This window comes from Mustela nivalis, assembly GCF_964662115.1.
Source record: "Mustela nivalis genome assembly, chromosome: 7".
Lineage (NCBI taxonomy): Eukaryota > Metazoa > Chordata > Mammalia > Carnivora > Mustelidae > Mustela > Mustela nivalis.
The window spans coordinates 121,516,271-121,532,594 of NC_139026.1; the positions used below are offsets into that span (position 1 = coordinate 121,516,271).

The 16,324-nt window shown below is 40.6% G+C and overlaps 1 protein-coding gene across 2 annotated transcripts in view; it reads left to right on the forward strand.

Moving 5' to 3' along the window:
- Window positions 1-16,324, forward strand: part of CDC123 (cell division cycle 123) — a 56,679-nt gene that overhangs the window by 949 nt on the left and 39,406 nt on the right. For both annotated transcript variants that reach the window (XM_082740838.1, XM_082740839.1), the window contains exon 2: window positions 3,971-4,042. In XM_082740838.1, coding sequence (XP_082596964.1) covers window positions 3,971-4,042 — 72 coding nt within the window. The remainder of the gene's footprint in view (window positions 1-3,970; window positions 4,043-16,324) is intronic.

Sequence of the window (16,324 nt, forward strand, 5' to 3'; positions counted from 1 at the left end):
ATTTTCTGTGTTTTGCCCAGTCGCTCTTTAGGCCTTGATTGTCATGTATTTAGGTATCAGCTGTCCTTTTCACATTTTGTCCTCTTGGTGCAGAGTGTGCATGCAGAGAGGGAAATGGTTTTGAAATCCCAAGGGATTGGAAGAGCCTAAGGAGATTAGTCAAAGGACAGTTCTTTTTCATCCTGTTGGTCATACATAGAATCTGCTTCTAGTTGGAGGTTAGAGCCCCTTGAAGGAAGATAGATCATCTTTGCATTTGAAGGTGGTTGAAAGTCACACTAAGACGAAAGGAGAGCTTCAACAGCAGCAGTGGACAGTACATCTTATTAGAGAAGTTATCTTCTCTTAGTATATTCCAGTCTTTGTCACCTTTTGTAATTGAAATGGGTGTTTGGGTCTAAGATGATGCTAGAGTTATCTGTGTTGGTGTAAGAGAAGGTATTTCTGTGAACCTCCCAGACACAGAGTTCACTTGAACTGACCTGCATTCTGTTCAGGTGCCTTTTGCAACTGTAGTTTTCCTTTGCCTTCAGCAGGAGGGCACAATGGTTAGGATTTGGATACTGGCATCAGGGCCATCTGCCTGGCGTTGAATTTTGGTTCCATCAGCATCTTGAGCAAATTGCTTAATCTCTCTAAGCCCCATCTGGAATTTGAGAAAGTAATAGGATTGTCATGGGAATTAAATGACATAAAATATTTTAAAGGCTTGCCACAGTTTCTGGCATGTAGTAAACACACAGAAATGCTGTTCATTGTTACATTTTGGATTTAATCAAAGCTTCACTGAAGCAAAATAAGTTTAGGATGTGTACATTCATAGGGAGCTGAGAATGGAGAATAAACCAGGAGGTAGGATTTTCCCAACAGTTCACAGCTAACCCGTGTGGCCTGAAACTGTTCTTTAAACTCTTTCTTCAGTCTGTTTAGTTCTGTAGTGATATTACTGGAACCTCACATATGACAGGATATCCCTCCACAGTCTGGGCGAATCTCGTGGGGGCTCTGTTAGCTTTGCGTTGTCATTGTCAGCTTCCATGCTGAGATCATATTCTTGTTACTGACTCAGCATTATTTTTCAGTGTTTATTAATCCTGGTTCAGAGATGATTAGGTGGGTAAGAATACAGGTGTATTTTTTTGACAAGTTCTAGGACTTTGACTCAGGCTTAAGAATCATTAGCTAGATAACTTCAGGCCTCTTTACTTCATGAATCTGTTACTTTCTTCAAACATAAAGGCTATGATAAATGATTTTAAAAGCCCGTTTTTACCTCTAAAATTATATTAGAATAATTTATCTGTATGTGCATAATTATATTCACTTGAATAGGATCTAGAATAGGATGTTGAATATAAGATACTGAATAGGATATAGAATAGGACAGGAAATTTGCCATTTAATTCTTTTACATCTGTCAGGCCTCATTGGATTCTCACCTGCACTTGGATTTCAATGACCCGACTTAAGCTCTTCTCTGACAGCCTTGTTAGGTTTGTGAAAAGCTTCCCTGGCATTGACTTATTTATGGCCTCAGTCTTTTAGGCACAGTTCCTTCTTCTGAATTTTTTTTTTTTTAAGATTTTATTTATTTAACAGAGATCACAAGTAGGCAGAGAGGCAGACAGAGAGAGAGGAAGGGGTCAGCAGGCTCCCCACCAAGCAGGGAGCCTGATGTGGGGCTCAATCCCAGGACCCCAGGACCATGACTGAGCTGAAGGCAGAGGCTTAACCCACTGAGCCACCCAGGTGCCCCCCTTCTTCTGAATTTTGGCAGCACTTGGTACATCCTCACCTGGGACAGCACTTAACATGTTGTACTGTAGTTTTTTTTTTCTTTTGTATTTTTCCCTCATCATAGGCTTTCTTCTTAATGAAATCACTTTGGTATCCTCCTTGTCGTACACAATGTAATGCATGATACGCTCATTAGGATGACTTCAGAACTGGGGCTTTAGAAGTCAGTGACCCATGAGAAGTCATGGGATCTAGATGTCAGCTAGTATCTGTAAGAGTTGAAGACTCTCCAGTAGGAAGAATATGCAAAGAATTCAGAATAGAATCCAACAATAAACAAGATGTTTTGAATCTGGTCAAGGGGTGGTGCAGCCTGAAGGGAAAGTCCAGATTCAAAAATCAGACTTGAGTCTGATTGATTGTAACTCAAAAATGATGGACCTGGACTCTGAAAACATTGATTTGGGGGCTTAGAGACATTACCAGCAGGGGAGAGGACTCTGTGCTCTCTTTGGGGTCAGGAAAACCACCGTTGATGTCTAGGAACTGGCCTTCCTGCCAGCATTTCTCAGGCTCGGGCCCCCGAGAAGATAAACTTCAAAAATTCTCTTGGAAAACGAGTAAGAAAATTTTTCAGGATTTTAGGTAGTATTGTAAAGTGTGCAAGAACCTCAGATTGACTGCATTTATGGTTTAGTTTGCTGGGTTCATTACAAGGTAAATATTTAGGAAGGCTTGTTTGTGATTAGACAGTTGACATATTTAAAAATAAAATTGGATAGTTCTTTTGATAGTAGAGTTTTAAAATTTTAAGCAACTTTTAAGTTTCCAAGCCTCACTTGAAATTGGTTAAAATTTAGCAAATTTACAAATGGAATAGTAAGATCTAGTGGGTGACCTTAAAATCCTGAAGGACTAGGCTTTTGAATGTAAAATTATGAATTTGATAGATCAGCTGTTAATCTTTAAAACTGAAATAGTCCATGAATAATGTTTTCTGTGCACAAAAACCTTTTTTTAAAGAAAAGATTTTATTTATTTATTTGACAGAGATCACAAGTAGGCAGAGAGGCAGGCAGAGAGAGAGAGAGAGGGAAGCAGGTTCCTCACTGAGCAGAGCCCGATGCAGGGCTTGATCCCAAGGGCCTGAGATCACGATCTGAGCCGAAGGCAGAGGCTTAACCCACTGAGCCACCCAGGCGCCCCACAAAAACCATTTTTAATGTGCCAGAAAATAAGTAGATGATGCATAAGTCGATGATGTTCTCTTGACTCTATGAAAGCAGGCCATCATTTCTTTTTACTTTTTAAAGAATACATACCTCAAAATAATAGCGTTCCTTTTATGTACCTGCGGCAGAATTGCTTGATGATTTATTACAGAGTAAAAAATCTAATGATCCCATGAGATTTTGAAATGACTTCCAGTTATGGCTTTGCCATCCCTTAATTATCTGAAACAGAGTAGACTAAAGCAGCTTTCTAGCTCTGGCAGTCAGTTGAACAGAAAGCCACCAGAATACACCCAGACACATCATGACTTCTTAGCCCTTCACTCTCATTGCCAACCAAAGAATGGTTTCCAGATCCTAAGTCTGCCTCGGCCCTCTATCTTAGAAGATGGTCAGATGCTGTTTCTGCTTTTTTGCTACATTTTCTGGAAATACCTCCTGGTTCTGATTTCTTAAAGACAGATACTCAGAATTTTCTTGAGCTGATGCGCTTCATACTGTGATTTCAGTATGGTTCTTCAGGTTTGTCTGGTTTTGTTTTACCATGATTGTTGTAGTACATGAGCTGAAGTTAGTTTACCACAAGATTTGTTCATTTTATTCTAATTTTCAATGTGCTGCTACCAAATGTACTTTTAAAAAAAATTATTTATTTATTTATTTATTTATTTGACAGAGAGAGAGATCACAAGTAGGCAGAGAGGCAGGCAGAGAGAGAGGAGGAAGCAGGCCTCCTGCTGAGCAAAGAGCCCAATGTGGGGGGCTCTATCCCAGGACCCTGAGATCATGACCTGAGCTGAAGGCAGAGGCTTTAACCCACTGAGGCACCCAGGCACCTGCAAATGTACATCATTAACATTTCCTACCGTATATTAAAAATAAAGGAAATAAGTAATTAAAAAATTGAATTTTGATTTTTTGTTTCTCTCTGCTTATGTTTGGTCTTTTAAAATGATGCCTTTTTGATAAATGCTTTTTTTTTTTTTTTTTTTTTTTTAAAGCGTCATTCTTCCACTTCCACAGAATGTGAAGGATTATTTACTCGATGATGGAACTCTGGTGGTTTCAGGAAGGTAAAGTATACCAGAAGGAATTCTTGGAGCTTTATTATGAAGAAATGTTGTGATGATTGAATCTCATTGATTACTGTGTAAAATAAATACATTAGCCTTGGGACCATTCTCTACTTTTTTTTCCCTAGCTAAAATTATGTCCTTATCTTTGTCCTTTGTTTCTTGTCAATGCTCAATTAATAGTTAAAGAATTGAGTACTTCCTCCTCTAAAAGCTACCAGTTAAGAAATTGGGCAGTTATTTTCATCTTTTAACTTGAGAAAATGAGTGTGATAATTCTTTCTTCTGGAGGTAGGGAGACAGGTTGGAGGGAGAAAGAGGACATGCTATGAAAGTTTATTTATTTAAGTAATCTCTGCACCCAGTGTGGGGCTTGAACTCATGACCCTAAGATCAAGAGTTGCTTGCTCTTCTGACTGAGACAGCCAGGTGCCCCAGGATACATCAGCTCTTTTTTTTTTTTTAAGATTCTATTTATTTACTTGACAGACAGAGATCACAAGTAGGCAGAGAAGCAGGCAGAGAGAGAGAGAGGAGGAAGCAGACCCCCCGCCGAGCAGAGAGCCCGATGCGGGACTCGATCCCAGGACCCTGAGATCACGACCCAAGCCAAAGGCAGCGGCTTAACCCACTGAGCCACCCTTAGGCGCCCTACGTCAGCTCTTAAGATAAAAAATTGTATCATGTAATTCCCTAACTTCTTCCCCACGGTTAACCCCATCTCTACCTTCATGTTGTTCTTCTGTTCAAAAAGGGAAGGCATTGCCATGCTTCAGTCTTTTTAGTGCAAACTTGGAAAAGTTTAAGAATCATAGAATTTAATGAAGTTCCTATTTTTTCATTCAGGTTTCTGCTCAGAGGTTATGTTACCTAAGTGCTTATCTCTCACCCGCCTTAATAAAACAGCCTAATGAGAAGGAAACCTTGCTATATACTGAACTCCTTTTTTTTTTTTTTTTTTAAGATTTTGTTTATTTGTTAGAGAGACAGAGAGCATGCACACATAAGCAGGGGAAGCACCAGGCAGAGGGAGAAGCAGGCTCCCCACTGAGGAGGAGTCAGATGCCCGAATCAGTTCCAGGACCCTGGGATCATGACCTGAGCTGAAGGAAGATGCTTCAGCGGCTGAGCCACCCAGGCAGCCCTGTGCTCCTTTTTGGTAGGATTCTAGGTTGGAAATCATTTTCCCTTGGTAATATTACAAAAATTTTTGATTATGGTAAAATACACATAGCTATAGATTTTCTATCTTAATTATATTTAAGTGCACAGCTCGGTGGTACTAAGTACATTTATAATGTGCAGCCATCACCACCACCCACCTCCAGAACTCTTTTCATCTTGTAAAGCCAAAAGTCAGTCCCATGGAAACACTGCCTCTCTTCCTTCTCCCACTAGCCCCTGGCTACCACCGTTCTACTTTCTGTGCCTGTGACTGGCGTACTCTCAGTACCTACCCGAGTGGAATCGTGCAGTATTTGTTGTTTTGTGACCAGCTCTATTTCACCAGCATGATGTCGTTGGGGTTTGTCCATGTTCTGCTGTTTCAGTTTCCTTCCCTATAAGCTGAATGCTGCTCTGTGGCATGAGTGGGCACATTTTGGTGCCTTACGCTTCACCCCCTTGCCTCACTTTACTTTTCTGCATAACCCTTTCCTGCATGGAGTGAATCCTTGCTGGCTTCTTGAGAACTGGGACATGGACAGTTCTGTTCCTAGCTCTTGGAACAGTGTCTGACACACAAGAGGTGCCTAATAGACATTTGCTGAAGGACGAAAATTACAAATAGAATTGTATATGTTTTCAATAACACTAATTCTTAAAAAGATGTATTTATTTATTTTAGAGAGAGAGAATGTGTGCATTCGAGTTGGGGGAGCAGAAGGAGAAAGAGTTGTTTTTTTTGTTTTTTGTTTTTTGTTTTAACACAAGCAGGGGGAGTGGGAGAGAGAGAAGCAGGCTCCCTGCCGGAACCTGGGATCATGACCTGAGCCGAAGGCAGATGCCTAACCAACTGAGCCACCCAGGCGCCCCAGGAGAAAGAGTCTTAAACAGACTTCACGCTGAGCATGGAGTCTGAGGTGGGGCTCGAGCTCACAACTGTGAAAATCACGACCTGAGCTAAAATCAAGAGTCAGACGCTTATTCGGCTAAGCCAGCCAGGTGCCCCAAAGTAACACTGATTTTCGACCCGCCCCCCTTCCCTTGTCATGAATTTTCTGTGTAGCTTTCTGGATTATATTTCTGTTTTGGTATTCTCAGCCTTGAAAATTATTATTTGAGAGTCTCATTAACTTAGAATAATTGCAAGATGAGGAATTATCCTATCCTAAGGCTGAGGGAACAGCCTTAAGGAGGGCTCTGAGGCATGGAAGGTGTTGACCTGCAGGACACTACAAAGAGGTCGTGTGGCTGGAGCACGGAGAGCTGAATTGTGTAAGAGTTGGTAACTGCCATAGGGGAGGTGATAAGAGGGTGTGTGAGAGTCCTGTTAAAGATCTTAGAATTTGTTCTGAGGTCAGTGGGAATGCATTAAAGAGCTCTGACCAAGAGAGTGACGCTGGCAGATTACAGGTTTTGAACTAGGACCAGTTACCATGTGGAAATTGAAGACCAGTTAGGAGGGTACTGCCTTGGATCCAGTACGAACTGACGGTGGCTTGAACTATGGTGGTGTCCCTGAAAGGGGAGAAGTGAATGGATTTGCGGTGTCTTGGAGCTGTGCCTTCAGGACTTGGTGACAGAGAAGGAGGTGGCAAGAATCACCCTCTCATTTTGGCTGAACAGCTAGATGAATGAAGATTTTGCTCAGGCTGAGAAAAGCCTTTGATTTGAAAAGGGAGGTAATTTTTAGATTGGATTCCTTTTCTAGGTAAAAACTTGAAAATTATAGGTGTAACTTAAATGACTATTCCACTACAGGTGTGATCGTAAAACAAAGGAGTGCAGAGTGTAACATTTGGTGAGTTTAGATAAATACAGACACCTGTTTCATCACCTCTTCCATGAAAAATACCAAACATTTCCAGTCCCCAGGAAAGTCCCTACTACCTCTTTTTGGTCAATCCTGCCTACTTCCCCCTGCCCCACCCCAAGCAAATGCTGATCTGATTTACATCTCTATGCCTTAGTTCTGCCAGTTCTAGAACTTTCTGTAAGTGAAATATAGTATGTATTTTGTGTCTGGCTGCTTTAACTCCACATAATGCTTTTGGGATTCATCTCGGTTGCTATGTTTTATAGCTAAGTAGCTTTTAAAAATGTGTCTTCTTTTTTGCTTTCAAAGATTTTGTTTTTAAATAATCTCTATGTCAACTGTGGGCCTTGAACTTAAAACTCTGAGATCTAGAGTCCTACGTTCCACCGACTGAGCCAGCCAGGTGCCCCAAATATGTCTTTTTAAAGCTCAGTATTTGTGTTTTGTGTGTGGGCTTGGTTGTGTGTGGGCTCCTTAATATATTCCTTGCTATCCTAATCTTTTTTTTTTCCCTTAGAGTCAGTGATACTTTATTTTATGTTATTTTATATTATTTTTTTTAATCGATGAATATATTTTTTAAAAGACATTATTTATTTATTTATTTGACAGAGAGAGAGAGATCACAAGTAGGCAGAGAGGCAGGCAGAGAGCAAAGGGGAAACAGGCTCCCTGCTGAGCAGACACCCCCACCCCCCCAATGCGGGGTTTGATCCCAGGACCCTGAGATCATGACCTGAGCCGAAGGCAGAGGCTTAACCCACTGAGCCACCCAGGCACACTGAACATTTTTTTTTTTTAAGTTTTTATTCAAATTCCAGTTAGTTAACAGTGTACTATTAGTTTTAGGTTTGTTGTATAGTGATTCAACACTTCATACATCACCCCGTACCCATCATGACAAGTGTACTCCTTATCCTCATCACCTAATTCACCCATCCCACACCCACCTCCCCTCTGGTAACCATCAGTTTGTTCTCTGTTGTTAAGAGTCTGTTTCGTAAAAAACGATGGTTAGTGCCTCAAAGTAGGAGGCAGTGCCTTAACCATATATGTGTTGTTAGGCCCGAGAGTCTCTTCCATCCTTGTAAAGGAAAGTGTCAACCCTCTCTCAGTTCATGTAACACTTGCTATCCTAATCTGTTTTACCTTCCAGTGAAGAGTGGGGGATTAAAAAAATAAGATGAGAAGACCCTGTGGAACTTTAATTTACCCCAAAATAACATAATTTAACCTAACCTTAATGGATATCAAAATATTAAATGGGCTAACAGTTTTGGTTGGGGTAACCTTGGAGAACAAAACAACTTCCAAGTGAATAATATCTAGACTCACTAGTCACAATATCAGTCATCACTTACTGATTCAAGGTATTGATCAACAGAGCAAGTTACCCTGCGGATAACAGCACAGTCTTATTACAAAGTTCATATCAGTAGTAGGATTCATGGCCTCCAATCAGGAGATCCTAATGGTTTTCTTTTGTTCAGCAATTAAAGCCCTACATGATTTCAGTTAGGGTAGAGTAATCCAGATTAGATTCTACCAGTAATTTCATCCTGAGTTCAGATAGTAATAGCTTTAGGTGAATGAATGCTTATTTAAAATATTATTTATAGAGTACCATAACTACATCTATTGTTATGTGAACATTTTAGCTCCTTTGTATGGAATGTTGCTCTGCATCAAAGAATACAGTATTATAGTTACAGATAAATAGAGTAGAGTTAATGAACTAGAGTTATTGAGTATTCTTTTATTGTGAGTATGTCAGTAGTGAACTACTAGTTATTTGTACATACTGAGATAGATCAGTTAAGCATCTTTCTTTAGCATAGACCATGGAACACATACGATTTGGTTTTATTTGGTAAAATAAATTCTGAGATGGTAGGGAGTGGGACCAATATGAATGCTTAGAAATTCCATCATGTGTAAAATTGCCCCCATCTCATTTTTAATTATCAAGGTGTAATACTTGCTCATGATAGTAAACTTGAAAACTACACAAAATATAAAGAAGCAGAAAAATCACGTATAATTCCACCATCTTAAAAGCAAATGCTGTTCAAATATTGGCATATCTTCTGTAGTCTTTTTAAATACTTTTTTAGCCTAAATTATGAGCATACTACATAGATAATTTTATATTCTTTTATCATTGAAACCAGAGTGTAATTTTTCCATGTTTTTAAAATGGCATAAAGTTATTTTTAATAACTGCATAATTTTTGCATATAGTTTTTTATTACTGATTTAATTTCATAGTTGGACATACATAGGTCATTTACAACTTTACTGAAAAATAATTCAGTGAACATATTGTTTTGTGGAACACTATTTGCATTGGGATTATTTCTGTGCAATAAGAATCCTAGGCTCTAGTCACATGGCAAAGGTTATAAAAATTTTTAAGATGCTTGACCAGGGGACGCCTGGGTGGCTGTTTGTTAAGCATCTGGCTTCTGTTCAGATCATGATCCCAGGGTTCTGGTCCAGCCCCATATCAGGCTCCCTGTTCAGTAGGAGTCTGCTTCTGCCTCTCCCTCTGCCCTTTCCCCTGCTCATGTGTGCATGCTCTCTCTCTCAAACAAATACATAAAATTTAGGGAAAAAAAAAAAGACTCTTGACCAGTATTGCCAAATAGCTTTTGTAACCATTGTACCAGTTTATGGTCTTAACACTAGTGTATTAGGATACCCATCTCAGAAAGTGAAATTCTTAATTAAATGCTTTCTTCTAGGTTTCCAAGTTAGTTGTTACAACAAAGAAAATAAAAGACAGACCAAGTCTTTGAATATAATTTCCTCAGTTTCAGCTCCCATGAAGTGAATGTGGCCTTTTATCTCCTTAACCTGCCATTCAGCACTCTCTTGTTTGTTCCCTGGGTCAAATGGGGTGATTTTGGTTTCAAGTAATAGAATATCTTCTGTGGTCCAAGGGTTTGTGTGGCCCCCAAACTCATATGTTGAAATCCTAACCCCCGAAGATATTTATTATTAGAAGGTGGAACCTTTGGAAGGTGATAAGGTCACGGGGCTGGAGGCTTCATGAATGGTTTTTATGTCCTAATGAGAGGTACCCCAGAGAGCAACCTTGTGCCTTCTGCCATTTAAGGACACAGCAAGAAGGTGGCTATCTGTAGCCTGGAAGAGGGCTATCACCAGCACCTGACCCTTTTGGCACCCTGATCTTGGACTTCTAGCCTCCCGACCTGTGAGACATAAATTCCTCTTCATACCCGGTGTATGTTATTTTGTTACAGTAGCCCAGACAGACTAAGACAATATCCAGTTTTAAACAAGGCTTAAATAAGGAGGCAAATAACTTATTTCATAAGAAGCCCTAAGGCATGGCAGTTATTGTAAAGTATAGTAGTTCAGTGATGCTTCTCTCTGAATTTCCTGGTTTTCCTCTAGAGAGTCCAGGTTCACCATAGTCGGTTCAAAGATCATGTCCTCACAATATCATATCCAGAGATCCTGTCTCATGTCCCTCTTTAAGAGCAGGACAAACTTTCTCAGTAAGTCTCTAGCTCTTGTTGGTCGGGGACGGGTCCCTCACTGGTAGGGGGGATGGAATAGCCGGGAGTGGTAGATTAGTCTGTACATACTGTCGTGGCTGGGGAGAAGTCCATAAGGCATAGGGGCACTTTGTTTCTGGACACATTGGAGGTTTTATTAACAGAGAAGTGGGGAAGTGGCTGTTGGGGTCTGCCATAAGTCTCAATTCTTCATGCCTAATCTCCCATTACCTCCACATAGAGGACATTTTTTCACTCCAGACTCTCAGCTCTATAAGGTGTCTTGTTTATACTTAAAAAAACAGTCTGGGCTCAATAAGTATTTGTTGAATGAGTGAATAAATGAACATGATTACTTCACTCTTTCCCCTGGCGGCCTAAATGGAGTCAGATGAATGGTACACACCAAGGATGGTAACTGGGTTTATCTTGTTTGCCAGTTCAGATCTACTGGTAATGGTTTCCAAAATTTAGAAAGGGTTCTGAGGCTATATCCAGGGTTCAGTGAGAAAGAATGCTTGATTTGATTATTATTGCCTACAGAGGGTATGGGAAAGGAAGCTGATAATGTGCATTTCTAGTATAGGTGATGATTCTTTTTATTGTACATTATTGGGTGTGTCCCACCCTCATGAGATGGGTGCTGAGTGCGCTACAGAAATAACAAGATGGGGGATACACTTCCTGGGGAGTCCCTCTTTAATAGCCAAGTCAAAGATATAAATAAATAGAACTCTGTTTTCTTGGAATAAAAGCATCTGTTCTTCTAATAATGTTTTTGAAGTTTAAATAATCAGTGGGGTGATTCAGGAAGTTTTTATGTAGAGGTGATACTGGAACTGGGCTCATAGGTTGGATCTGACTCAGGTCATCTGACTCACTGCTTCCCGGAATTAATCTTTACTTGTCCCTTTCTGATCCCAAGTTCTTTCCTCACTTGTCTTCCTAAGGCAGAAAATAATAAATAAGACGCCAGTTATAAAACCCATGTTAGGTGTGTTCATGATTTGAATCTTCACAACTCTTTGGGATAGCTGCTACTACCCTGATTTTGTAGATTTTTTAGATGGGATAATGGTGCAAAGCTCTTGAGAAACAGTGGTGGAACTGACCCACTAAAGCTCTTTCTGATCCAAAGCCAGTTCTCTTAAGGTTTCCCATTGTTCTTATGTTCCATCTCTGTGCTGGATATGATACAAGAAATGCAGAATACCTTAAATATTAGCATCATACTTTGGCCAATTCAGTCCTCAGTAGTCAGAGATATACCTTAGAAAGCCAGTCTGGGAAACTTGCAGATTTATACTCACCCATCATCTACGGTGACCAGGTTTTGGGACATACCTCACAGCAGGTACTGCAATAAATTCTTCTGAAGAAGTATATGGATACACTGGTCATAAATATGATGTTTTAAAGACTTTTTAAATTTATTTGACAGAAATCACAAGTAGGCAGAGAGGCAGGCAGAGGGGAGCAGAGAGTCCGATGCACAGCTTGATCTAGGACCCCGAGATCATAACCTGAGCCGAAGGCAGAGGCTTAACCCACTGAGCCACCCAGGCGCCCCATAAATAATGATTTTTTAAAATGTATTTCATTATACTAACAAAGTGATGTTTTAGAGCGGCGAAATACATTTTCAAGTTCATTGAGTACCTTTTGTATTGTAAGGTTAAATAAACCTTATTAAAGATAATGTATTTAAAAATGTGTGGTATTTAAAAAGAGGTAAGAGAAAGTCTGGTTCCCTGGGCCGGGCTTCACTAGTGACAGTGTGTTAGCATTATCACTCTACTATAGCATCTGGTTCTTAGCTTCATGGATCTGGCAAGTCAGTTCTTTAGGATTGTGAAGGGTTGGTAAAAGTTTAGGAACTGGGGTGCCTGGCTGGGTCAGCCAGTAGAGCATGCGACTCTTGATCTTGGGGTTGTGAGTTCAGGCTTCACATTGGGTGCAGAGATTACTTTAAAAAAAGAAAATCTATGGAACTGATTGATACATGTTAAACCAGATTGATTGAATGATTGACAAGCCAGTGTGTCAATTTCTTGATTTATAAAGGAGGGTATGTCTTTCCAGTGATTGCTACTGTATCGTTTACCATGTAATATACCCTCAACAAATTCGAAGGGAACCACTGTTGGTAGCTTTGCATTTATTAGCAATATACTTCACTATTTCTTGATATTAGATCCACCTTAGATATTATTTCTTGACTTTGTATTACAGTGTTTGAAGATTTAGTTTTATTGTGCCTTCTCTACGTTCATTACAGTTTTTGGTTAAGTGAGAGTCATTATTTACAATATACCACATTATTGTGGCTGCTGAGCCACACTGTACTGTGATTACCTTTTCTTTCCTAATAACCATGCTCTTTAAATGTGCTTTGTTTTCCATGTGTCTCTCACTAATACCTAGTAACTGTTCAGGAGACAGGTCATAGCCTGTTAGCTATTTCTCTAAATACTCATGGACACTTCCAAATAGATCACTTCCATTTTCCTTTCCTGGATATTTCGCTTTAGCAATCCCCCGTCGTCCTGTTCCGCCTGGTAGCTCTTCAGGTCTGGTATACAGTTGTCATCCTGATACTTTACTATTTTGTGTTGGATTTTCTCTCCCTTGGATATCACATTTTTGGGTCTCTTGAGTTACTTGTTTTATTGACTCTCATGCTCTGCAGTGCATAGGAGGAAACACTTTTGAGTCTTTCCATACCTGAAAAAATTTTTTATTCTACTATAGATTTTCCGGGCAGTGGGGTGGGAGCATGAATTGGCTTAGTATGGGATTCTAGGCAGAAAATTTACCTTGTGATTTTGAAGGTATGGTCTACTGTCTTCTAGAATGCTGTGAGGTCCTTCGTCACTTTGATTTGTCTTCCTTTATTGTGACCCAGTTTTCTTTATGAATGTTTTTAAGAATTCCTCTTTCATGTTCTTATATTTCGTGATAGTCCTCTGGATGGCCCAAACATGCTGACTTAGAACAATAAACATTTTGTTTGTCCGTGATTGCTCAGGTGGGTGTTGAGAGACAATTCTCGCATCTCAGTTATTGCTTGTCTTGCACGCAGAGGCACTAAAGCTTTTGTTCTTGACTATCCTTTCTAGGATGTTTATATAGCAAACAGATTGGAAGGTAGAGGTAGTGGCTCCCTCCCTAGCAGAGAACAGGTTTATTTACTGTCTAGTACAGGTAAAGACAAGTGTCTGCCCTTGGGTCCCAGACCGAACAGGTTCACCTGCAGCCCATTATAAAAGATGAGGTTCCCTAAATTCAAGGTTCCTCAGTTGTGAGGCAAACCTGGGCCACTCTTTGACCTCCCCTGGGACAGAGGGGCCAGTAGAATCTGATGGATAGATGAAGCTCATGCTTGATGCTGTGCTGTAGGTCAGAGAGTCCTTTGTTTCTGACCTAGGCATCTTAGGTCTTCTGCCAGAGTCCAAGAAACTGTGATGAGCTAGCCTGTTAGCTTGCAAGTAGGGTGAAATCTCAGAACCCCTACACTTCTTGACACCGGGTGAGTCTTCTCTTGGTCTTGCTAAGATCATGTTGTTGTCATTTGGTGGTTCTGCTGAATACTTGGGTGCTTTTAGGGTGGCCTCATTCCTATGTCTGGCCATTGATGCTGGGCCTCTCTTTCCATGTGGTCTCTCATCTCAGAAGACTACCCTAGCATCTTCACATAGTTGGTGGAAGCATTCCAAACAGGAGAGCAGAGGCTGTAAAGGCTTCTGACACCTAGAATTACATAGTGTCAGTTGGCTACATTTTGTTGGTCACAGTGAGTCTTGAAGCCAGTTTAAATGAAAGGAGTGGGAGACATAAATGCCACTTTTTGATGGGAAGAGTGGCAAAGTCACCCCATAGAGGAGTGTGTCAGACTAGATGGGAAGAATTATTGTGGTAGCCTTTGCAAGTCGCCTGAGTCTTCCTCCACCCCGCATTCACTGTGCTGTGTACTTGGTGAGCTCTTCCCTTCTAGAGATGTATTTTTCAGTTTGGGAACATTTAAAAAATACTCTATCTTTGGCAATTTTCTCATATTTTCTGGTTTCTTTTTCTCGAACTCCTATTATTTAGATACTGAAGCTTGTTGGAATCTCTGAATTGTATCATTCTTTCTCTGTTATCTGTCTTCTTGGTTCTTTCTGGGAAATTTCCTTCATTTTGCCATTCATTCTGTTGAATTTTTTTTTTTTTTTAAGATAGTATTTTTCTGACAGAGAGAGAGAGAGAGCGCACAAGCAAGGAGAGCAGCAGGCAGAGGGAGAGAGAGAAGCAGGCTCCTCGCCGAGCAGGGAGCTTGATGCAGGGCTCAATCACAGGACCCTGAGCTGAAGACAGATGCTTAACTGACTAAGCTACACAGACGCCCCCATTTTATTAAATTTAAAAAATTTATTTTTTTAAAAGATTTTATTTATTTATTTGACAGAAAGAGATCACAAGTAGACCGAGAGGCAGGCAGAGAGAGAGGAGGAAGCAGGCTCCCTGCTGAGCAGAGAGCCTGATGTGGGACTCGATCCCAGGACCCTGAGATCATGACCTGAGCCGAAGACAGCGGCTTAACGCACTGAGCCACCCAGGTGCCCCCCCAAATTTTTTTATTTTTAAGAAAAAATTTATTGACAGAGCACAAGTGAGCACAAGCAGGGGGAATGGGAGAGGAAGAAGCAGGCTCCCCACTAAGCAGGGAGCCTGACATGGGGCTTGATCCCAGGACCCTGGGATCATGACCTGAGCCCAAGTCAGATTCTTAACCTACCGAGCCCCCCCAGGTCTCCTCTATTGAATTTTTAAATAGCAGCTGCCATGTTTTCATTTCTTCAGGTTTAATACTGTCCTCTGTTCCTTTTTTCCCTTTATTTGAAAAAAAAAAAATATTTATTTATTTTTTAAAGTAGATTCTCTGCCCAGCAGGCAGCCCAAGGTGGGACTTGAACTCATGGCCCTGAGATCGAAACCTCAGCTGAGATCAAGAGTCAGATACTTAGGGTGCCTTTGTAGCTCAGATGGTTAAGTCTCTGCCTTTCTCTCTCTGTCTCTCATGAATAAATGAAATCTTAAAAAAAAAAAAAAAAGTCAGATGCTTAACTGACTAAGCCACCTAGGCACCTCTCCTTTGTTCCTTTCTTACAGCTTCCTGTTTTTCTCTCATGGATGCAATGTCTTCTTTTATCTTTTTATTAATGATTTTTAAAAATACTTTTCACCTGGTCCCTTTAATGTCTGTTTCTTATATATTACCTTTTCTCTCTCCTTTTAAAAATACTATTTTTCATCTTGGATCCTTTCTTTAGTTTTGTATGATTCTAGGCCTTGATTCCTGTTGGACATACACCTCAAACTCATACTCATTCACTCTGTACCCAGGTGAGGCTTGCTGACTAAGATTGCCAGCAATCAGCAGGTACTGATAGTAGTTTTCCAGATGACTCTTATCTGTAGGTCTGTCCTCTGAAGTGGTTTAGTTTCTACAGAGAAAAGTCTTGTAATCTGTGTGTGTTCTGGGAGCAGGGTGGGAGGAAGGGGACTGGTGACCTCTGTCAGTGTGACTTTCACATGGCTTCTCATCATACTATATAGCATTTCACCCTCATTTTCTTCTGGGGCATTATGGACCTGAGTCCTTAGCCTCTTTGGCTCATGGAGAAGGATTAGTTGTTAGGGTATGCAAGGTGAGGAGGGCTGTGTGCGGACTGCCTCTACTGTGGGCACAGGTCACCTGTTGGTAGCCCAGAGCTTCGTCTCCATCATTTGTGGTATCTC